The sequence below is a fragment of the Eumetopias jubatus genome, unplaced genomic scaffold (assembly GCF_037043125.1).
Source record: "Eumetopias jubatus isolate StellerSeaLion01/CBP00866 unplaced genomic scaffold, mEumJub1_p1.0 scaffold_14, whole genome shotgun sequence".
Taxonomy (NCBI): domain Eukaryota; kingdom Metazoa; phylum Chordata; class Mammalia; order Carnivora; family Otariidae; genus Eumetopias; species Eumetopias jubatus.
Window position 1 is genome coordinate 50,598,790 of NW_028274820.1, and position 24,911 is coordinate 50,623,700.

Below are 24,911 nucleotides of genomic sequence, written 5' to 3' on the forward strand. Positions count from 1 at the left end.
AGAATTAATCCTGAAAGGGTTTATCTGCTAGCTCTGTTGAAGTCTACTCCCCTCCATGGAACCCAGAAATGAAGCTTACAAGATAACCTGGGTCCTGGTGACAGTTCTGAGTTCCTGCTTGCAGATAACTCAATTTTCAGCCTTAATTTGGGACATCTTAGTATTTTGAAGTAATCTTCAATTTGAAAATGGTTTTTAAACCAAGAAGTTAAAATTTCACAGTTCCCTTTAACATGTATGCTCTCCAAGGGGCTGTCTCAGTGTCTACCTTATGCAGGAAAGGATTTAATCTGCAAGGGACCTTTGGGTACAGCTTGAAAGTTAAGAGCTAAGAGAAAAGAGAATCCGTTAAGAATCTGTACAACACAATTTAAGAGAACAAAGGAGAATTAGTTCAAAAGAAATCACAGAAACCAAGTGCTTTAGTGTCTCTGACTAAGCTCACCATTTTCTTGCCTTGGGCTGTTATCCAATTCAGACCAGTCTTGGGCAATTTAATGCCTAGAGGGTAAGAAGGTGTCATTCCTTTCCACCAACACAAGAACTTCAACTACCATGCCAAGTCTCAATTCCACTTATGTTTTTACAATTAGAATTTAGAACACTGTGAGAGTGTTGGCATGAAGTAGTACCTGGATTACCTAAGGTTATTAGGTCACTATCCTAACCTTTATAATTTAGGAGAACCAAGAGATGCTGAATGTCTTCAGTTTAAGACTATGTATTGTTCAGAGACAATCCTTCTAGATTAGCTGAATGAAATCTTCCATTGCCTTTGAGCTCTTTTACAACATTCACCAAGTTACAGGTAACTGACAGCAATGCAAAATCATACGTGCCTATCAAGATGCAAATCCACTCTGCCCAGTGGAGGTTTGACACCCCTCACATGGGGGGGGGGGGGAGAAACAGTTTTGCCTATGTGCGTTCATTTCAGTATTGCTTTATTTCCTGAAAATGTGCGCTTCTCTGGATTCTAACCTGTGCCTGGTTCTTTCATTAATAACATGAGCATGTTAAGAATTTCACACACCTGTATGAAACTCATTTTCTACTTTCTTGAAAATTATTCCCTAATACCATCAAAACAAGTCATCATTTCTAGCAGACACCAGGTTTCTGAAGCTTCAAAATAAATTGTGAAGATGCCACTTAAAACTAGCTTCTTAATGCCAAGCTTCAGCGATTTCATTAAAATATCATGTATGATTTAATCATGTACATAATACATAAGTTATTCTGATTAACCTTAATTATAAAGATAGTCCAGGAATTCCAACAAATCTGCAACAAAGTCAGTAACTGCTATATCTGTTAATGTTTCATTAAGTCACCAGTTAAATTAGGGTATCCTGGCTTATAACTACAGCAGGAGAGTCCTCTTCAGTTTTAGACCCACTACCGAAAGTATCACTTTACTGACAATCTTAGAAATAAGATCTCAAAAAGAATAACGGACCAAAAATTCCAAATGTGTAATTTCTATAGTGAGCTTGATTGATAGCTTTCCAAAAGGTAATAATAGGCAAAGACCTCTAATTATACTGACCAGGTACTATAAATTTTTAATTATCTGCCCCAACTATCTAGTCCTCCCTAGGAACTTACTCAAATTTGTCAAGTTTCACTCTAATTCTTTAAAATTCTAAATCCTGTGTTTCTTCATTCCTCCTCAGGGCACTTCTAACTGATCATATTGCCTTTAGCAAAGCTGAGGAGCCTGCAGAACAGGAAGGGGTCAGAGAAGTAGGGGAGCCATGATCAAGTTTTGAGGTCAGTTAACATACCTCTGTCACAATTTTCACTCCATCAAGGTACCTTTAAATTACATTGAAGAAAAAGGGTTTCTTTGATTTATGGAATTCTTATACAGGTTTAAAAGGAATTCATGTTGTCAGGGGGAAGAAGTAACTTTAGAAACAATTTCCTGAGAAAGAGATTGCAGCTGTATATAGGTAACTAAAGAGAAATCACACACTATCTTTTTGAGAAATCACACACTATCTTTTCCAGATGGGTGTTTTTTTTTATGGTTAACTTAGAAATATTTTATCATCAAATCTGGCATCTTTGTTTAATTATGTTATGTTAATCACCATACATCATTAGTTTTTGATATAGTGTTCCATGATTCATTGTTTTCATATAACACCCAGTGCTCCATGCAGTACATGCCCTCCTTAATACCCATCACTGGGCTAACCCATCACCCACCCCCCTCACCTCTACAACCCTCAGTTTGTTTCTCAGAGCCATAGTCTCTCATGGTTCGTCTCCCCCTCTGATTTCCTCCCCCATTCATTTTTCCCTTCCTTTTTTTAATACATAATATTTGTTTCAGAGGTACAGGTCTGTGATTCAACAGTCTTACACAATTCACAATGCTCACCATAGCACATACCCTCCCCAATGTCTATCACCCAGCCACCCCCATCCCTCCCACCCCCCCACCCCTCCAGCAACCCTCAGTTTGCTTCCTGAGATTAATTCCTCATATCAGTGAGGTCATATGATACATGTCTTTCTCTGACTTATTTCGCTTAGCATAACACCCTCCAGTTCCATCCATGTTGATGCAAATGGCAAGATTTCATTCCTTTTGATGGCTGTATAACATTCCATTGTAGATATACCACATCTTCTTTATCCATTCATCTGTCGATGGACATCTTGGCTCTTTCCATAGTTTGGCTATTGCGGACATTGCTGCTATAAACATCAGGGTACACATACCCCTTCGGATCCCTACATTTGTATCTTTGGGGTAAATACCCAGTAGTGCAATTGCTGGACCGTATGGTAGCTCTATTTTCAACTTTTTGAAGAACCTCCATACTGTTTTCCAAAGTGGCTGCACCAGCTCTCATTCCCACCAACAGTGTAGGAGGGCTCCCCTTTCTCCACATCCCCGCCAACTTCTGTTGTTTCCTGACTTGTTAATTTTAGCCATTCTGACTGGTGTGAGGTGATATCTCATTGAGGTTTTGATTTGGATTTCCCTGATGCCAAGTGATGTTGAGCACTTTTTCATGTGTCTGTTGGCCATTTGGATGTCTTCTTTGGAAAAATGTCTGTTCATGTCTTCTGCCCATTTCTTGATTGGATTATTTGTTCTTTGGGTGTTGAGTTTGATAAGTTCTTTATAGATTTTGGATACTAGCCCTTTATCTGATATGTCATTTGCAAATATCTTCTCCCATTCTGTCGGTTGTCTTTTGGTTTTGTGGACTGCTTCTTTTGCTGTGCAAAAGCTTATCTTGATGAAGTCCCAATAGTTCATTTTCGCCCTTGCTTCCCTTGCCTTTGGCGATATTTCTAGGAAGAAGTTGCTGTGGCTGAGGTCGAAGAGGTTGCTGCCTGTGTTCTCCTTTAGGATTTGGATGGATTCCTATCTCACATTTAGGTCTTTCAACCATTTTGAGTCTATTTTTGTGTGTGGTGTAAGGAAATGGTCCAGTTTCATTCTTCTGCATGTGGCTGTCCAATTTTCCCAACACCATTTGTTGAAGAGACTGTCTTTTGCCATTGGACATTCTTTCCTGCTTTGTCGAAGATTAGTTGACCATAGAGTTGAGGGTCCATTTCTGGGCTCTCGATTCTGTTCCATTGATCTGTGTGTCTGTTTTTGTGCCAGTACCAAACTGTCTTGATGATTACAGCTTTGTAATAGAGCTGGAAGTCCGGAATTGTGATGCTGCCAGCTTTGCTTTTCAACATTCCAGATGGGTATTTTTTAACTCACCACCTATATAGCAGAGAAAGCTTAGAGGACTCCTTCCATTTGTCTACAATCCTAGATGTTGTAATTCATCTTAATACCTTTTTATTTTTAAGTACTTAGCCCTCTACTGAAGAGTTAACACCTAATTTCCAACCCTAAAAAAACCCACAGGGATTAGCATCTGTATTTTTACAAAGCAAAGGGGCTCGAAGAGGTTGCTCAAGTTGCACATACACCACTAACTAGAAAGCCTGAGAACTGGGCCTACACATGTCCCATTCCACAGCCTATTGCTATCATGGTGTACCCAAGTGTGTACAGCAACTTTCATTTCATCTCAAATTTAGACTATAAACCTCTTAACTTTTTAGGATTTTATCTAGTAATACAAGAACCAAACAAAGACGTTCTACAGATAATAGGACTTTTGCTAACCTGTGTTCTTCTGGTGAATTAGAACACAGAATTCAGCATCATCTTAAAACTATTTTAAACGGTGTGAAAATCCTATTCAGCTATTTGTGCTGGAAAGTAAACCACTCCCAAAAAGTCAAAACACAATTCGGGTGTGATGAGCCAGACTTTTTATTATTATGTGCCTCCTAAACTTGAGAGTTTTCTTAGGTATTTTCAGGTAAGTGCACAATGCTTCTCATTTCTTCAGTGTACATGCAGAGCCATACTCTGAAAACAGTATTACATTCTTCTCCAAAAAGCTCATGAAGGACTATAAGATAAATTCTAGTACAGTCTCATGATAGAATACTTCAAGCTTCCTAAAAAAAATTTAGCATTATGTCTTTAAGTCAAACAGACATTTACCATTAACACATGAATGGATAAAGAAGATGTGGTATACATATACAATGGAATATTATGCAGCCATCAAAAAGTGAAATCTTTTATTCGTAATGACATGGTTGGAATTAGAGGGTATTATGCCAAGCAAAATAAGTCAATCATAGACAATTATCATATGATCTGATATGTGGAATTTGAGAAACAAGGCAGAGGATCATAGGGGAAAAGAAGAAAAAAGGGAACAAGATGAAACCAGAGAGGGAGACAAACAATAAGAGACTCCTAATCTCAGGAAACAAACTGAGGGTTGCTGGAGAGGAGGTGGTGGGAGGGATGGGGTGGCTGGGTGATGGACACTGGGGAGGGTATGTGTTATGGTGAGCACCGTGAATTGTTTAAGACTGATGAATCAAAGACCTGTACCCCTGAAATAAATACATTTTAATTTAAAAAATTAATAAAAATTAAAAACAAAAGAAAAAATGGACATTTAAATATGATCTCATCAAAATCCAGCAAGTTAACATTTGCTATAACATTTGTGTCTTTTATCCATTTTCGGAAATTTAACCACTCACCCCATGTTCCTTAGCAGCTGTGACAACTTTAAGAAGGACATCTTCCTCGACAAACGGTCTCACAGCATCATGGATTATCACAACTTCTGGCTTAGAGAGTTTAGAGTCAGGCTGGTCCTCTGCCAGAGCTTTTAGTCCATTGAAAATTGACCTGTGGCGGGTCACTCCAGCTTCAACCAGGGAGATTCGCTGATGCTGGTACTTCTGAATAATACACTTCATTGCTTTCATGTTCTCTCCTGTTACTGCTACAACAATGTCCTTTATCCAACATACTCTAGAAGAAAAGTGTGCATACATTTAACATAAACTGGGCCTTATACAAGTTAAGCTAGTAACAAACTGAATTAGTAAGTACTACTGTAACTTCTTAGAGATATTGAGAACTGAAAGTAAGTCAGTTTAATGCATTTTATCAGGTCTAGTAAAGTATCATCAGTATTTCATACTCCACTTAATAACATAATTTCACTATGGACTATAAAACATTTCATCTATATAGGTATCATAGAGATTCCTGACTAAGTTTGATTTAGACTATCAGTTAATTAAGAAAAAAGAGTGCAGTAAGAGGCCTTTAAATTGATTCTTTCCAAGTATTTTGTTCAATAGAATAGGAGCAATTCAAAGGAGTTTCGAATACCAAAAGTTTTGATTCTCTGTCAAGTCCACTGAAATGCTAAAAAAAAAAAAAAAAAAAAAAAAAAAGCTGCATCACTTATCTAACACAAACTTTGCCTACATCAAGGTGAAATGTTATAGCTTAAATAGGGAAACTAAGATCGTATAAATATGAGACTCAAAATGATAAACTTTGTAATAAAACAAAGAATTAACCTATTGAGTCATACAAAGGATTGAGCAACTTTTCTGTTGTACAACATTTTCCTCAAGACTTCCCGACCTATCACTCTGCACTGTCCACAGCACTGAGCGGCAACTGCATTACATCTTGGCAGACTTCTCTTGAACACCAGTGCTAACAGAGCTTAATGTCATTAAACTCTATGTTCCAGAGCCAACAGGCCCAAACCAGGCCAACTGCCTCTGACCCATACTATCAACTCTGAATAAAGGTCACTTTAAAATTTAATAAAACTTCAAAAAAAAATCTTTTTAAGAACGCTTAGCCTGTGAGATACTACATGTTCATGTTAGATAGTTCAAGTCTTATGCACATTTTTGCAGAGATGGAAGGGTCTGAAAATTACTTAGTGCAATTAACTTCGTTTATATGAACATTCAATTGATTTACTCAATTATTAATCTCCAATCTTCTGTTATTCAATCAACCCTTTCCATAATCCAAAACCCCATTCTGCCTGTGGCTACAACAATAATACACAGATGTACAACACTAAGCTACTTTATAGGCACACTGTCTTTTCATTTTAAGTCTATTCCTTTAATAAGTATTTATTGCACACTGAATCAATGATCAGCATTGAGTACACAATGAAAATAAACACTGCCTTCACAAGGCTTACAGATCAAAGAACACCAAAGAATAAATACAAGCTGTGAGCAAGCGCTATGAAGAAAGCCAGGCTCCAGGATTGCAAGCAAATGGACTATGTGACCAGCACAGGGAAGGCCAAGATGATACTCCCTAAGGAAGCAGAATTTTCTGTAGGATCCAGATGGTGAGTGGCGGCAGGGGGGGAAAAGGCAAAGGGGTACAAAGGGCTGGTGTAAGCAAAGTCCATGGCAAGGTCCTTAGGGCCAGGAAACCACTGCAATCAAATCCTGTAAGCAAAGGGAAGAAGAGCCTATGAAGAGGCTGAAGGTCCAGGCACGAGCCAGACTGGGCTAGGCCGTGGGAACCTCTCAGACCGTATTATGGGTTTTACTGTTATAAGAGAAAGCCATAAAAAACCTGTACGCAGGAGAGGACATTTACACCTATTAAAAAAAAAAAAATGCTCACCTCCCCAAATTGTTTTAGGACAGAAAGGCCCCTAAAAGAGGACCACCTCCTAATTCCCCAAACCTGTGAAGGTATAACCCTACACACAGGATGAACTTCACAGAAGTGATTTAAGGATCTTGAGATGAATCCTTCTGGACTATCTGGGTAGGTCTAATATAATCACAGGAGCTCTTACACATGAACAAGAAGCAGAAGAGTTAAAACAGGAGAGGAGTTAACAGAATCAGTGCTCAATGTGATAGAGGACCACAAGTCCAGGATCGTGAACGACCTCCAGAAACTAGAAAATGGCAATTGTCCCTAGAGCTTCCAAAATGAACATAGCACTGCCAACACTTTTATATTTTAGCCCAGTGAAACTTACATCAAACTTCTGACTCTTCTGACTTCCAGAAGTTTAATCAATTCATGTTGCTTTAAGCTACTCAGTTCATGGACTTTTTTTTTCTTTTAACAGCAGCAATAGTAAACGAATTTAGGAGCCTCAATTTTAGTCTTGCTGCAAGGTAGAGAAGAGATTTAGTAGAGACAAAAGATGTAGACCAGATAGGAGGCGGCAGCTGCTGCATTTTGGGCAATGCAGTGATTGTAGCCTGGCTACCCAACTAAGCTTGTAGATGGCATTTGAGAGATAAATTTGAGGTAATAACCTAGTAAGATTGGCAAAATAAATCAATTATGATAAAATATAAAATAGTTAACCTAGATTAAACATTTACTACAACTTGAGCCTTAGTCATGTTCTAAACTCCTAGAGTCCTCCTCCTCTACTATCTCTTAAATGGGGAAACAATTACGATATGATATGTACATCCCACTTAGTTTTCCTACACTACCGTCTTACACTACAACATACTTGAAATAGTTTTACCATTCTTCATCAAAAGACCTTCCATCTTCTAGAAGGTAGGTTCCGTGATAGCAGGGACAACATCTTTTCACCCACTGCTTTTCACCTAGTACCTAATAAACACTAATTTGTTTAGTAAATGACCATGGTCAGTCTTATCTACCAGAAACAGTGTTAACATCTGACAACACAGCGTTGTCTCAGGGTTATGAAAATGCAAGAAGCTCTTCATTAACCTAGTTAGCTACAAAAACTCAGTAATGAGTATAACTTTCCCTATGCAATGTGGTTGTGTTTTGAGTCATGTGACTACTTACCTTCATTTCTAGAACTCTAGCCGCTCTAAGGCCAGGATTACTTATGTTTTGTTAGACACTGGGGGGAATTTCAATCACAAGTAAACTAAGACAATGCAGTAATATTCACAGAATACCAGAGAGTGGGATATGTATTATGTGCAAGCAATAAAAACTATTTATTGTAAGATTCAGTGTGTGTTGCTCTTTGGTTTGTAGTCCATCCATCCCCCATTCCTTTCATTGTAAACTTAATTGATCAAAGCATACTTAACAATTTAGAATTTATACTGTACTCAAAGCCCCCCTGCAAGTGACAAGTGACAATTTGTGTCCCTTAATGTGAAGCTTCCCAAAGTTCTGTCTTCACTGACACCCCTGTGATCAAGGCACTCATCTCCCCATTATTGTACTATCCTCTTAGCTGGTCTCATCTTATCCCAACACAACCCATTCTCACCACTTCTGGAGGGTTTTTCTCACCTGCAAACCTTAAGTCACCCCCTGCTGGTTCTTGAGCTGGGCCCTTTAAGATTTGAACTCAGTCCACTCAACCTTACACCACTTCATCTCTCTCATGCCCCTCTTACTCGGAGGCCATTTTCTCGCACACCCAGGTCTTTGCTTATGCTACCTCCTCCGCTTCCCAGCACACCTTCCACCCATCCTGGGTTGGGAGGGAAGTAGGAGGCTCAGTCCCACTTGCTCAGCTGTGGGTTCCGATTGGCTTCCCCCAGAAAGCTTTACTAGTCATTCTGGGGGCAGCATCCCTGCTCTCCACTTCCAGAGTACTCTTACTGCTAGAGACACTTAGCATCATACCCTACGGTTTGCCTTTTCTATCTCCCTCACCAAGCTGCCAACTCACAGAAAGCAAAGTCTATACCTCAGAGCTTGGCACGTTCCAAACCAAGTAGTATTAGTAATATTAACAGGAATGAAGATTGATGGTTTGAGAGGTGACGCATACTGTGTAGAGTACCAGCCTGCAAAATCTATCAGATTGCAATAAGTCACTATTATCATCACTTTATAGATGGCACAGAAGCAGTGGCCTGCCCATAATCTCACACTTAGGAAATGAAGGGACTTGGGTGGACCCAAGTCTGATTTTGGAGCACACAGTTAAGCTCTGCAAATGTACTAATAGTCTCTGAGAAGGATGTGGTAAAATCCAGGAGCAAGAAGAGCATGTCCACATCCACTGTGTCTCCAGCACTTCATTCATCTTATTAGTGATGAACCATATAATATTGTTGCATTTGTGGTCAAAATGTCAAGTCTCCTGTAATTTCCTGTAATTCAAGCAAAAATAAACATCTAACATTTGCCAGGCAGTATACTAGACCATTGTGATATAATAAACCAAGACTGGCAGAATTCCTGACCTCACAGACCATATGTTAATATCTGCTAAATGAATCCATGAATAGAGAAGACTGACTTAGAAAGGAATAAATTATTAGTTTAAGTGTTTAAGCCTTTTCTCCATCCATAGATTCATTTAACATATTTGACATAATGGTCTATGATTCGCCTGAGTTTAAAGCATTATTAACAGTGATCAAACATATTTCAGCTTATTAATATGACATCACACTAAGGTTTTTGGTTGTTTTAAAGAAACTTTAAGTACATGCTCAAGTAAATCAGTAGGCAAGACTGTTTATAGTCAAGAGCTTAACTTGTACTCTAAGCTCTTCATCTCTTTTCATAGTGAATTTTACCAGAAAAATAGCTTAAAAGCAACTTTTAGAGACCTCATATTGCTATTTTTCACAAAAATTACTTTCAATTATCTTAACATCGAATAAGAGAAAGACATTCCTAGTCATTCCAATATCTGCACAGTGAGTCAATGAATTAATGAACTCCCAAAGACAAATCCCAATTTTACTAGAATGCCTTCAAAGAGCTATAAAATAATTAAGTTCCAAACAAAGCCAGTCAAAAGAAACGTAAATAATTAGAAATACCCATGGCCTTTGACTCTTTCCAAAAGCTGTAGGAGACTAAATAACAAAGTGTTTTAAACTCATCTTTCTCAAACTATAGATCAAGGCCTATGAGTGTGCCAATTTAGTGAGTTTAGATTAACATTTTTGGATAAATGAACTAGAAATTAACAGAACAGTAAGTTAGAATGCATAGCAAACAGTAAGGATGGGTCTTCTTGAATTCTTTCAAATATGAGCACGTGTGTATTTAAATACACATTTAATGGAATCATCATGCAAAATGTTCTTTTAAACAAGTCACAATAGGGGTGCCTGGGTGGCTCAGTTGGCTAAGTGTCTGCATTTGGCTCAGGTCATGATCCCAGGGTCCTGGGATGGAGTCCCGCATCAGGCTCCCTGCTCAGCAGGGAGTCTACTTCTCCCCCTCTGCCTGCCTCTCTACCTACTTGTGCTCTCTGTGTCAAATAAATATTTTTAAAAAAAAATAAAAAAACAAACAAGTCACAATAAAAAATTTTTTGGAAGACATGGTTTTAGACCACTCTTAAGAAAGGACACTGTTACGCTATTTTGTTCAGCAACCAAGCATACTCCCAGCACTTGCAAGCCTTTTTAAGTACTGTTTATATTTCAAGGAATTTATTCACATTCTTTTCTAGTTATAGAATTAAGAACCTTTTACAGTATTAAAGTTTAATAATGTAGGATCATGGGACTGAGAAAAACCTTAACGACCTCACGCAGTACCTACTGAACAAATATTTGCTGAATAAATGAATCTGGTTGACCTCCTTAGCTGAAGGCAAGTCCACACTGAACTCCTGTAGCCGGGTTTTATCAAGTTCTCTTATTTCCTTCCTAGCACATTCCATGGTCACTTACAAGTCTAACCTCAAGCTCCACTACACCTATAGACATTTTGAGGAAAATTTTCGTTTCTCATATTTTCTCCCACAATGTTAAAAAAAAAAAAATCACTTCGAGTATTTAGCTTGGGCAGTTTAATATGATCAGTTGAAAACAGAAGATTTAAACAAATGCTTTTTAAATACACAGATGAAAAATCAGGTCCTACTAAACCCTCGAAAGGGCTCTTACCAGGTTGCGGGAGTTTGGTCCCAAGGGACAGTGGCAACGGTGGCTGACTGCCATGACAGTCTTCATACAGACTAGGTCCGTGGATTGTACTGTGGCCATAATCAGTAGATTTACATCCCTCCATACCCACCCTCATATTTTAGCAACAAAGTATTGAGTTGATATGAAGGGTCTTGTTCCCAAATGCCCTCAAAAGGTCAGGTCTCCTTATTATGGCCCATGAAGGATTACCAGTTGTCAAGCCCAACCTACCAGTCTTAATCTCTTCTTGAAGGAGCCCCATGGGGGCCTTCCCACTGGGAATTTAACAAAAACATCTAGTCATCTGACCTACACAAAACACAGTCCTATTGTATTTTTAATAAATATAGGCCTATTGCTTGCTTCCCTTCACTCAGATTAGACCCTTAATGAAGCATTAATTTTTTTAATGTCAAATTCATGTATTTGAACATATTCATTCAACTACAATTATATAAGTGTCTTTTTTCTTTCTGAACTCTTAATCCAATTAGTCACTAAAACCTGTCAATCTTGTCTACAGATTTCTCCTATCTTCCCTACTCCATTCCAACTTTCAGCTCAACTCCAGCATTCAACATTGCTCATTTAAATTAACATTTATGTATTTCTCTATTTTGCTTAAATAGAATTTGCAGGGGTATTCAGAAAGAGTAAAATAGAATAAGTACACAAGAAAGCAAAAATTAGAGACAATCCAGTAAGTCAGAAAATCTAATGAGCCTTGAGTTCATCAACTTACACGTATATACCTACCAGCTGGGAAGATGGTGGAGTAGGAGAACCCTAAGCCCACCTCATCCCACCAATACAACTAGATAACAACCCAACCAGTGTAAATAACCCACGAAGTGACTGGAAGGCTGACAGGACAAACTCCACACTAAAGGCAGGGAAGAGGCCACAGTGAAGGTAACAAGGGCCAAGACACAGTCTAAGAGCAAAAGGGACCTTGTCGCCCATGGTGGGGAGGGAGCTGTTGGCACTGAGAGGGGCAGAAAACAGATTTTTCTGGGAGAACAAATCTCTTTACAATTTGCCTCTGAATGTGAAATGGGCCAACTTTCCTGAGTTCTTAAAACCAGCCAGACTTAAAGCCTGGAATTTTTAAAAATGCACAGGCTCCAGTCTGGGAGAGCCCAGAATACTTTAGGAAGTGGAGTCCCTGCCCTTAGAGACAGCAGGACCAACACCCCATGTAGATACACTGTACAACCAGCAGTTTGAAAAATACTGGGGGCAAATTGGAGGAAGAGTGGTTTGCTCTTCTCAGAGCACAGCCTAAAGAGACACTAGGAGACCCCTCCAGGAACAAAGGAGCTGGCAGGTACCATTTCCCTCTCCTACCCCACAGCATGAACAACAGCCACCTGTGAGGACCAGCTTAGAGCTCACACTCCTAACCTCACTTGCTTGCACAAAGCCCCAACACATCATGCCAGCCCAACACATTTCAGTGGACCCACCCCTTTCCAATAACTCTTATGTCAGTCCCCCTGTGGTGGCCCCTCCCCCAGAAGACCAGTGTAAACCCTGTCAACACCCCATGCCTTAACCTGCACTTTTACAGGACCTCAGTTCCTGCAGGGGCAAATCTCCATTCACAAGCAAACCACTACATACCTTGCTGCCCACAACAGGCAGAGAGGGCCTCTGCAGACAAGTAAAGGAAAAAGAGGCTTAGATTCAAGAGCAGAACACACACAACACACATAGGTGACAGTCCCTGAAGCACCAGGACCTGGGGAATAAGGGACACTGAACTGCAGGGCACTATAGGACTTCTTAATAAGGTTATTATGGTTAGGAGCAAGAGAAGTAACTAACTTTCCTAACACAGAAAAACACAGAAAGTCAGACAAAATGAGGAGACAAAGCAACATTTCCCAAATGGAACAACAGGACCAAACCATAGCAAGAAACCAAACCAAAACAGATTTAAGTAGTATGACTGATAGAGAATTTAAAGTAATGATCATAAAGATACCCACTGGACTTGAGAGAGTAGTGTAGGACATCAGTGAGACCATTACCAGAGATTTAAAAGAAAAAAAAAAATCAGATCAAGAACACATTAAGTGAAATTAAAAATACACTCGATGGAAAAAATAGCAGGCTGGATGAAGCAGAGAAACAATTTAACAACCTGAAAGAGTAATGGAACATAAATAACCAATCTGAGGAAAGAGAATTATGCAAATTGAGGACAGTCTCCATGACACCAAGCATAATAACATCTGCATTATAGGGATCTCAGATGATAGAGAGGTAAGGGGGCAGAAAATTTATTTCAAGAAATAATAGCTGAAAACTTACCTTACCTGAAGAAAGAAACCTATCCAGATCCAGGAGGCACAGAGATCCCTGCCCCCCACCCAAAAGAATTCAACCTAAATAGGTCCACATCAAGACATATAGTAGTTAAAATGTAATTTAAAAGATTTTAACAAGTACACTACAAAAAGTAATGAAAGGCAAAAAATTTTCAAGCAGCTAAGCAAGAAAGTTACATTCAAGGGAAAACCCATAATGCTATCAAGGGATTTTTCAGCAGAATTTTCTAGGCCTGAAGAAAGTGACAGGATATATTCAAAGTGTGGGAAGGGAAAAAATCAGCAACCAAGAATCCTCTATCCAGGAAGGCTATCAGTCAGAAGAAAAGGAGAGATAAAGAGTTTCTTTTTTTTTTTTTTTAAGATTTTATTTATTTATTTGAGAGAGAGAGAATGAGAGATAGAGAGCACGAGAGGGAAGAGGGTCAGAGGGAGAAGCAGACTCCCTGCCGAGCAGGGAGCCCGATGTGGGACTCGATCCCGGGACTCCAGGATCATGACCTGAGCCGAAGGCAGTCGCTTAACCAACTGAGCCACCCAGGCGCCCCGAGATAAAGAGTTTCTTAGATAAAAACTAGAGGAGTTCATGAGCACTAAACCATCTTTAAGCAATTTTAACAAGAAATATTAAAAGGGACCCCAGGTGAAAAGGAAGATTGTAAGTCAGAGTATGAAAAGTAAACAAAAAAGCAATAAAAATAACTTTTACTGTAAAAAAAAAAAGGATTCATAAAATAAAAGGATGTAGAGGGAGACAAACCATGAGAGACTTATGATCTCAGGAAACAAACTGAGGATTGCGTGGGGGGGGGGGGTGGGGTGGCTGGGTGATGGACATTGGGGAGGGTATGCATTGTGGTAAGCACTGTGTATTGTTTAAGACTGATGAATCACAGACCTGTACCCCCTGAAACAAATAATACATTATATGTTAATTAAAAAAAAAAAAACCTCACTCCCGAAGAAATTGAAAACCTGGGGGAAAAAAAACGTACCCAGTACAGAAAACACTTAAAAAGTCTTCCCTTGCCAATAAAAGTATGCTTAACTAGTTAAGCCCATTGCTTTTTTAAGATTTGCATATTAACAACATCTTACTCCCCACCTCCCTCTCCAAACAAATAAAAAACAAAAAGGTTGGGGGCGGGGGGTGATTCTTTGCTTTTAGGAACTCTAAGCCCCAACCAAATACCAAGACTGTCTATAATGGCCTTAGAAATGCAGTAAGGTCCCTCACCAAAGCATTCAGATTTTGTAATGTCATAAAGTTGTCTAAACAATCCATGGTGATTTGTTCGCAGATTGAGATTAAGATTCAGTGTTCTTAATTTTTAGCGCACTGAAAAGAATTAATACCGCTTGGCCAAAGTCAGCTGCCTTCTCCGGGCCTCCCTCCCCTCCCCTGGAAAACAGCAGCTGCTTGATGGACTTGTAAGCAGTATAGGAGATCCTGTTAGCAAAAGCCTCTCTCTTGGCATGTTAATGGGCCTTCAAAAGTATCAGCTCTCTTCTCTCTTCAGTGGCAATTTTAAAATTTTAAAATTCAAAATTTGTTGTCTGATGTATTTTACTTAACTCATGAGTGTTTAAACACTCCATTAATTAAAAAAAAAAAAGGATGTAAAATAGGACCTTATACACCTAAAACATAGAAGAGGAGTAAAGAATGGATTTAAACTTAGGTGACCATCAACTTCATATACACTGCTATACTCAGATGTTATACACACACCTAATGGTAACCACAAGGCAGAAACAAGCAATATGTATGCAAAGAAAAAAGAGAAAGGGATCCAAATATATCACCAAAGAAAGCCAGCAAACCATGAAAGACAGGAGAAGGATCAGAGAAAATCTATAGAAACAACTACAAAACAAGTAACAAAATGGCAATACATACATATCTATCAGCAATTACTTTGAATGTGAATAGACTAAATGCTCCAAACAAAAGGCATACAGTGACTTTATGAACATAAAGGCAATAATCGATAGTACTAGGGGACTTTAACATCTCACTGACATCAATGGGCAGATCATCCAAACAAATTCGACAAGGAAATGAGTGGCTTTCAGTGACCCATTGCACCAGATGAATTTAACAGACATATTCAGAACATTCCATCCTAAAACAGAATACACAATCTTTTCAAGAGCACATGGAACATTCTCCAGAATAGATCACATATTCGGCTTTAAAACAAGCCTCAACAAACACAAAAAGAGTGAAGTTATACTATGCATCTTTTCTGACAATACTATGGAACTGATAAACACAAGAGAAAAATCTGGAAAGACCACTAACACATGGAGTTTAAATAACATGCTACAAAACAATGAATGGGTCAACCAGGAAAAAAAAGAAGAAATTTAAAAAATACATACCAACAAATGAAAATGAAAACACAATGGTCCAAAATCTTTGGGATGCAGCAAAAACTGTTCTAACAGGGAAGGTTATAGCAATACAGGCCTACCTCAAGAATCAAGAGAAATCTCAAAAAAATCTAACCTTACACCTAAAGGAGCTAGAAGAAGAACAAACAAAACCTAAATCCAGCAAAAGGAAATAAATACTATAGAAATTAAAAAAAAAAAATGGATCAATGAAACCAGGAGCCGGTTCTTTGGGAAAAAAAATTATACATATACATCAACAAAATAAACCTTCAGCAAGACTCATTGAAGATTAAAAAAAAAAAAGGCGACCCAAATAACAAAATTACTAATGAAAAAGGAGAAATAGCCAATACCACAGAAATAATTTTAAAAAATTATGAAAACTGATATGCCAACAAATTGAACAACCTAGAACAAATGGATCAATTCCTAGAAACCTATAACCTCCTAAAACTAAAGCAGAAATAAAATTTTGAATAGACCAATCAGCAGCAATGAAATTTAATCAGTTATCAAAAAACTCCCAAATTAAAGTCCAGAACCAGATGGCTTCACAAATTGTACTAAACATTTAAATACCTATTCTTCTTCAAGCTATTTCAAATATACACACACACACACACACAAAGGAAAACTTCCAAATTCATTCTATAAGGCCATTATCCCCCTCATACCAAAACCAGATATAGACACCACAAAAAAAAAGTACAGACCAGTATCTCTCATGAATATAGATGCAAAAATCCTCAATATTAGCATACCAAACCTAACAATAACGATATATTTTAAAAAAATCATACACCACTTTCAAGTGGGATTTATGCCTGGGATGCAAGAGTGGTTCAATATTCACCAATCAACATGATAGGTCACATCGACAAGACAAAGTATAAAAACTGTATGATCATTTCAATAGATGCAGAAAAAGTATTTAACAAAGTACAACAACCATTCATGATAAAAACTCTATGCCAAGAAGGTCTAGAGGGAACATACCTCAACATAATAAAGGTCTTGTATTAAAAACCCACAGTGAATATACTCAACAGTGCCAAATGGAGAGCTTTCCCCCTAACACTAGGAACAAGACAAGGATGTCCTCGCTCACCTCTTTTATTCAACACAGTACTGCAAGTCCTAGCCACAGCATTGTATCTAGGAATAAACTTATTCAAAGAGGTGAAAGACCTGTACTCTGAAAAAACACTGCTGAAAGAAATTCAAGATGACACAAAGAAATGGAAAGACATTCTGTGTTCATGAACTGGAAGAAGAAATATTGTTAACATGTCTCTATTACCCAAAACTATCTACAGATCTATGCAATCCCTATTAAAATACCAACAGCATCTTTCACAGACCTAGAACAATCCTCAAATTTGTATGGAACCCAAAAAGACACCAAACAGCCAAAGCAATCTTGAAAAACAAAACTGGAGGAATCACAATTCCTGATTTCAAGTTATATTACAAAGTAGTAGTAATTAAAAGAGTATGGGGGTACCTGCCTGGCTCAATTGGTAGAGCATGTGACTCTTGATCTTGGGGTTTTAAGTGTGAGCCCCATGTTAGGTGTAGAAATTACTTAAAAAAATAAAATTAAAAAAATAATTAAAAAAATAAAACAGTATAGCAGTATAAAAATACACATAGATAATACAACACAAAAAACAAAAATAAATGCACAATTACGTGGTCAATTAATCTTGTCAAAGGAGGAAGGAATATACAATGGGCAAAAGATAGTTTCTTCAATAAATGATGTTGGGAAAATTGGACAGCCACATGCTGAAGAATGAAACTGGACCACTTTCTTTCACCATACTCAAAAATTAATTCAATTCTAAGACCTGAAACCATATAAATCCTTGACAGAATATAGGCAGTAACCCGACACTGGCCATAGCAACATTTTTCTACTTACGTCTCCTGAGTTAAGGGACTACATCAAAATAAAAAGTTTCTGCACAGTGAAGTAATCAACAAAAAGTTAAGGGGCACCTGGGTGTCTCAGTCAGTTAACAGTCCACCTCTTGATTTGAGCTCAGGTCATAATCTTAGGGTCCTGGGATGGAGCTCCGAGTTGGACTCTGGGCTGGATGTAGAGCCTGCTTAATATTCTCTCCTTCCCTCACCTTCTGTCCCTCCCCCTCCTAAATAAAGTCAACCTACAGAATGGAAGAAGATATTTGCAAAGGACATATCTGATAGTTAATGTCCAAAATATATAGAAAACAAAATTCAACACCCCGAAAACAAATAATCCAATTAAAAAATGCAAAGACATGAACACACATTTATCCAAGGAAGACATACAAATGTCCAAGACACACATGAAAAGATGCTCACCATCACTCATCATCTGGGAAATGCAAATCAAAACCACAAGATACCACCTCACACCTGTCAGAATGGCTAAAATTAGTAACACCAGAAACATCAAGTATTGATAAGGATGTAGAGAAAAAGGAAGCCTCATGCACTGTTGATGGGAATGCAAACCGGGGCAGACACTGTGGAAAACAGAATGAAGATTCCACAAAAAAGTAAAAATAGAACCACTATGATCCAGTAACTGCACTACTGCTATTTACCTAAACAACACACACGCAAACGCACTCATACTCACACTCATACCATGGAGTCAAAGTTACTAAAACAGGACTTCCACTGATTTTCCAAGTGGCAAGAAAGCAACCCAACTCAACCACAAAAATCAGTTTCCTTAAGACAAACACATACCAATCAATAAAACAGATTAATAGTTTTTTTAAAGCAATAATTCTTTCAGAAACTCTGGTCATAAACCAATAGTTAAATAAGAGACCAGGACACTTGACCTCAGTTCCTTGTTAGTACAATGGGGGCAAAAAAAAAAAAAAGTTATTTTCAGTGATTGAAGAACAGGTGCTTTAATATATACCATGTTGTTTGAGAAGACATTCCCTTGATTTTCCCTTGGAAGCTAAGGATCTCATCATTCCACACAGCAGTCTTGCTCTTAATTCCTCCATGGCCATGGAACCCCTTACTCAGCCATTGGCTGTGCTGAGTCAGAAAATAAGCCTCCAGCATTCTGACAGCAATCTAGGAGTTTAAAGGTTTCTTTTGAAGGTTTCAATCGGTTGGGTTTTGTGTTTTTTTGGTTTGATTTTTTTTTGTTTGGTTGTTTTTCAGCTGTCTACCCCACCTTGTGAAGTATCCTGTAGCTCTAATTCCTGAACCTTTCCAAGGGCCTGGGACTTCAACCAAAATGCTTCTTCGCAGCTGTTCCCACTTCCCTAGGACTGCTAAGTCTGATTGATTACCATGCTGTTCTTCCAACATTTTGTCATCATCTTTTATCTACTCCAGCACCTCTTACATTTTCCCTTGTGTGGCTATACTATTTCTAGTCTCTTTGGGTGGGTAAATGCAAGACTGGAAATAATGCCATTTAAACATGTGTTTAACTCAAACCAAAACTAGCTACATTTCTTTACATTTCCCTAACCCCAATTTAAGAATTATAGACCAATGGGGCACCTGGGTGGCTCAGTCATTGAGCATCTGCCTTCTACTCAGGTCACGATCCCAGGGTCCTGGGATCGAGCCCCGCATTGGGCTCCCTGCTCAGTGAGGAGCCTGCTTCTCCCTCTCCCACTCCCCCTGCTTGTGTTCCCTCTCTGTCTGTCAAATAAATAAATAAAATCTTTAAAAAAAAAATTGTGGACCAAACTTCAGAGGTGAAAGATCTTGTACACTGTAGTTTTATATTGGCTCAAAATTCCAGAAGACAGATCACACCATAAGGGTCATTTTTTCTTGACTATCCTTCTTAGTCAAGATTAACTAAGAAGATTACTCACAGCAACTTCTCTGTGAGATGGCAAAAGTTTGAGAAAGGAAAATCCTAACTTATGAGGTACAAAGGAGTTTTGAAATCAAATTCTACACAATCCATATTCACAACTCTCAGAGGTCAAGGAGAGCAGACACTGTCCTAAAATAAACCAGATGACAGACTGTGGTGATACCCAATTACAGCTTTTCCGATTTGGGATACTGAGAGCTGTGCTTCCCCTTAGTAAATGGTAAGCATGCATAATTTCACCAAAGAGCAAAAGGTAAGAATTTTACAACTCACTTTATGCTTCCATTTCCTTTCCTTATTTGAACCTGAATAATTCAGGGGGATGAAATAACCTAGGCTTTGGAGCACCATGCTCTAGGAAGCCTATTAGCAGTCAAGAGAATGCCCTTCCTTTAGGAAATTGCTCAGAAGCACCCATACCTAAACCCCTATAATGCAAGGTTTCCAAGGATTTCCTGAAACACAACCCAAATATAAGCATCCCTTAAGTTATTCAGGCATTTTAACAGTGACAAAAATGAGCCCCAGAGTATTTCAAAATGGAGATTTAAGTAGTTACTATTAGAATTGTATCACTGCTGTTATCAAAAGAAAACACATTCCCCCTTTTCCATAAACAAGGTCTTCCCGGAACATTCTTTTACTTTAAAAGATTTTTCCAGTAACTACCTATCTCAGGCTCCCTCAGAAGATGCAAACATGCTAATAATCTGAATTTCCTTCACAGGAAGGAAAATTAAATGTAAAAAACACCGTATTCCGCTACATCTGGTAATTAAGCAGTTCGATTCTGCTGGCCAAAATCCATTGTTCCTGTAATACTACCTACATAATGAGCTATGTTGTCATAAGGTCTAGCATCCAATACTGTAGTTAAATGATGCATACGCAGATAAAAGGTAGACTACACAATAGGGGGTAAGCACCTGGAACTGTTTCAGTGTTTGAGTTTCAGATGGAACCACCAACCTGATTACTTGAATCAAGGGTAATCAGGACTCTTCACCCTTCCGTTTTCCAAATGCCAACATTTAGGAAGATAAGCATACACAAAGCAACTTGGGCCCTTTGGCTTCTGTGGTGTGTGCAGCATGGTGGGGCAGGGAGATCTTTTCTGGGTAACAGGCCACTGTCCTTTGATTAGTAGCAACTCATTAGCTTAGTCTTCATCAAAGCCACCTGCAAAAGCTATGCTAAAAGAGGTCATCTCTCTTGAGATACAAAGGGCTCATTTCGAGGTTTAACGGCCTATCACAATACCACCCTGGCTTCAAGACGTTTCAACACCTTCCCAACACGTCAAAGGACCTTTGCAACTTGCCCTATTTCTACCCCTCCAGCCTCACCCCACGCTCAGTCATACTACTGGCCCTCTAAAGCAAGATAAATAGCACACCCCCTTTTCACCTCACTGAGGCTCCCCTAGTCCTCCCACCCCCATTCCCTCTCCAGATCCCCTACAAGTCAGTGCATTTTGTAACAGGATAAAGCACAAATTGGCCTTAACTTCAGAATCTCGCCCCCTTAAATCCATATCCACGTTGAAAAGCTTGGATTAAATTCTGCCCCTCGGTACACTTTCAGCACCTCTTAATCAACACAGGGTCCTAAGAGATACTTCGCTAGTGTTTATAAATGAATGGATAAAGCGAACAAAGCCTCGTATAGTCAGATGCACAAGTAAAACTCCAATTCACGCATGCACGGAGAGTGCACATAAGAGATTGAGAAAAAGGCAGAGGCAGAAGAGACTCCTGAAAAGGCTTGCTTGTCATCAGGCCACCCTGGGGCCACTGTTAAGACTAAATGCCTCTTAGTCCCAACCCATGCTCTCCTTCCTTAGTCCAACTCCACGAGCCGGGCTCCCCCCAGCCCCCCGCCCGACGGCCTGGGCACAGAAAGGGCTCTGTGGGGCAGCCCCCGCTTGCATGCCAGTCTGTTAGAAGAGCAGAGCCGCCCATCTCGAAACTGCAAGCGCGGACAGAGCCCGAGTCGGCGGCGGGGACTGAGCGGGTGGGGTGGGCCCCGCAGTCCGCCGAGAGAAGGCGCCAGCGCGAAAGCACCACCAGGGGCAGGTGTCGCGGGCCGCCCGAGGCGGGCCGGGAGGGAGCGGGAGACCCGGCCGGGGGCCGGGGGCGCGCCTGGCGCCGCATTACCTCTCCAAGGCCTGCAGGGTGTAGCTGATGAGCGGCCTCTCCAGGATGGGACAGAACTGCTTCGGGGTGGGGACGCCCATCCTCTCCCCGCTTCCCCCAGCCGGCAACACGGCAGCCACGGCGGGAGCGCGGCGCCGGGGCTGGGCCTCGGCAGGGTGCAGCGAAGAGGCCGCGGCCGCTTCTTCCGCGCCGCGCGAGTCGCCGGGACAAGGCCCTGGTGCGGCGGGCCTGGGCTCCATGGCGGCGGGCGGCGCGGCAGGCCTGGCTCGCCCTGGGCCCAAGCGCCCCGCGGCTGCTCGGGACCTCGGCTGGGATAGGGGGTAAAGGAGAAGGGCGGGTGAGGGCGGACGGCGCCCTTGCGGAGCAGCAAGGGCCAGGCCGCGGCGTGTCCCCAGGGCACGCTCCAGCCGCCGAGCTGCTTCTCGTCGCGTCCTCGGCCCCTGCACCGAGCCCAGCGCCCCCGGCAGGCCTGAGTTCCGCGCCTCCTCGCTGCTCTGGCGGGCCACGCAGTCGCCTCGGGTGGAAGCGTCAGCCCTCCGTACATATCTACGGGGCCCCTTAAACTTAACAGCTGTGCGGAGGCTGTAGCTGTCAGGACGCCCTCCAGTCCCTCTCCCCTTAAAGACATTTGGATTCAAGTCACAGGATGGGAGAAACGTGCACCTCGATTTCTCCCTTTAAGCTCGTGAGGCCTAAAGGTTCCACCTTCTCTCAGAAAAGACGGGTGGATGGGCAAATGTTATTATGAACCGTATATATGAACCAAACTGCCGCGGATCTCAAATTTGTCTGCAAATTGGAACTACCTGGGGAGGTCCGAAAGTGTTGACACCTGTGTCCTACCCTCAGCCACTAGGATTTAATTAGTCTGCTGAGGGGCCGGAGTTTTAGAATGTTTTCAAAGATCCCCAGCTCATTCGAATGAGCGGGCTCATTTGGGGCCCACAGAGTCAAAGCAGTAACACTAACAATTGCTGAACAAGCGACACACATTAGCTCATTTAATCTCCAGGAGAACCCAACTATTATTGGGGTTTTGTTTTTTGGTTTGGTTTGGTTTTTACAGAGAAAGAAAAAAGGTTGTAATGTTCAAATAACGTGTAAAATTGCACAAATGGCAGATCTGCCTTTAGGCCCTTTCACGGAAGTACAGCCTGAGTTGAAGGATTCCAGGCCTGGAATTTAGTGCTGTCCTTGCTGGTCGCCTTTACCAGAAAAATGTAGTCAAGTACTTGGAATGTCAGAGCCCATTGTATTAGGTCCCTGGAATGTAAACTCCATGAGAGCAGGATCCTTACTTCTTTGGTTTGGGTTTTGTGCCCAGCTCCTGAAATAGAAAAGAAGTTTAACAAGTATGTATTGAATGAACCGATGGAGTCACTTTATCATAACTGAAGTATATTTATTAATATTTGCTAATTTAATCTTCACCTATAAATAGTTAACTTGAGATTGATTTTTAAAAAAAGAATCTTTTAGGCACTGAAAATATTATCAGGCTATAATATTCCAACCCAGTATTTTTACCCATTTTTCCCAATTTAGGTTAAAGATAACAAAATTAAAATAAAATGTTTCTTTTATTTATCAGTGACTGAACATGCTTTTAATACATTCAATACACTTATATTTTCAGTACACGAGTTTCAATATAGAAGTACTTTTAGGGGCGCCTGGGTGGCTCAGTTGTTTAAGCGACTGCCTTCGGCTCCGGTCATGATCCTGGAGTCCCGGAATCGAGTCCCACATTGGGCTCCCTGCTCAGCGGGGGGTCTGCTTCTCCCTCTGACCCTCTTCCCTCTCGTGCTCTCTGTCTCTCATTCTCTCTCTCAAATAAATAAATAAAATCTTAAAAAAAAAGAAGTACTTTCAATACAAAAGTAACAAAAAATACTTTTATTATAATTAGTGTTTAGCTCCATTATAATTGCAGTTTGTCATATCACTGACTCTTAGCTGAAAAATAAGCATCATAATACACTTGACTTGGTAGCACCACCACACCTGTGTCTGGCCTATACTGGACCCTCAATACCTGTTGACTAACTGAATGGGTAAATGAATAAAGGAATCTATACAGAAGCAGAAATGCAAGTCAAATCATTGTTTCTATTAATATTAATCTTAGTTACCCTTTTTAATCTAACAGTGGAGTTAAAGCTATTTTTCACTTTTTTTAAGATTTATTTTAAGAGAGAGACAGAGAGAGAGAGAGAGAGAGAGAAATCACAGAAGGAAGGGGGAGAAGCAGGTTTCCCGCTGAGCAGGGAGCCGGATGTGGGGCTCAATCCCAGGACCCTGGGATTATGACCTGAGCTGAAGGCAAACACCTAACCAAATGAGACACCCAGGCATCCCAATTTTTCATTTTCTTAATCTTCAGCAAAAAACGCATAGTAATAAAAGTCTTATATTAATTGCTATGTATTAATAATAATTAAATCTTGACAAATTTTAGCAAGAATCATGTTTTATTGATTTAGTTTTGTTTCAGAGCAAATATATTAATTTTGCTCTGTTCACTATGAATCTTAGATCTTTTATACTGTATGTTGACAATATTTAAGATTCATATTGAAAGTAAAGGACAGACTGTTCATTTGTCTATCACAGTGTAAGAAGCAACATTTTTTCTGTATCTTTTTCTATAGATATAAGTAATTAGTTCCTTATTATGCATATTTTGGGTAAAAAATATAGTTTCCATGTAGTTTTATACCAAGTTGTAGCAGCCACATTATGAAATTATCTTCTCTGCAACAAGTAGCTAAAAGTGCCTACCTTGGAAAGTGAGATCCTCTGTGACCCACTGGTAATAACCACTCTGCAGTATCAGTTGATAGGTTTAGAAAAAATAAACCCCAACTGTATCACAATGCAGAGCACACAAAGGGGAAAGTTCTTGGAGTGGTTTTT

General features: G+C 39.9%; 1 protein-coding gene across 1 annotated transcript in view; it reads right to left on the bottom strand.

Annotated features, from left to right (window-relative positions):
- The window catches only part of CRPPA (CDP-L-ribitol pyrophosphorylase A), a 292,423-nt gene extending 269,435 nt beyond the window's left edge, over positions 1 to 22,988 (bottom strand). The window contains exons 1-3 of the mRNA XM_028117376.2: positions 22,965 to 22,988; positions 21,996 to 22,612; positions 5,101 to 5,377 (exon numbers count right to left, since the gene is read on the bottom strand). Coding sequence (XP_027973177.2) covers positions 5,101 to 5,377; positions 21,996 to 22,612; positions 22,965 to 22,988 — 918 coding nt within the window. The remainder of the gene's footprint in view (positions 1 to 5,100; positions 5,378 to 21,995; positions 22,613 to 22,964) is intronic.
- Between the last annotated feature and the right edge of the window lie 1,923 nt (positions 22,989 to 24,911).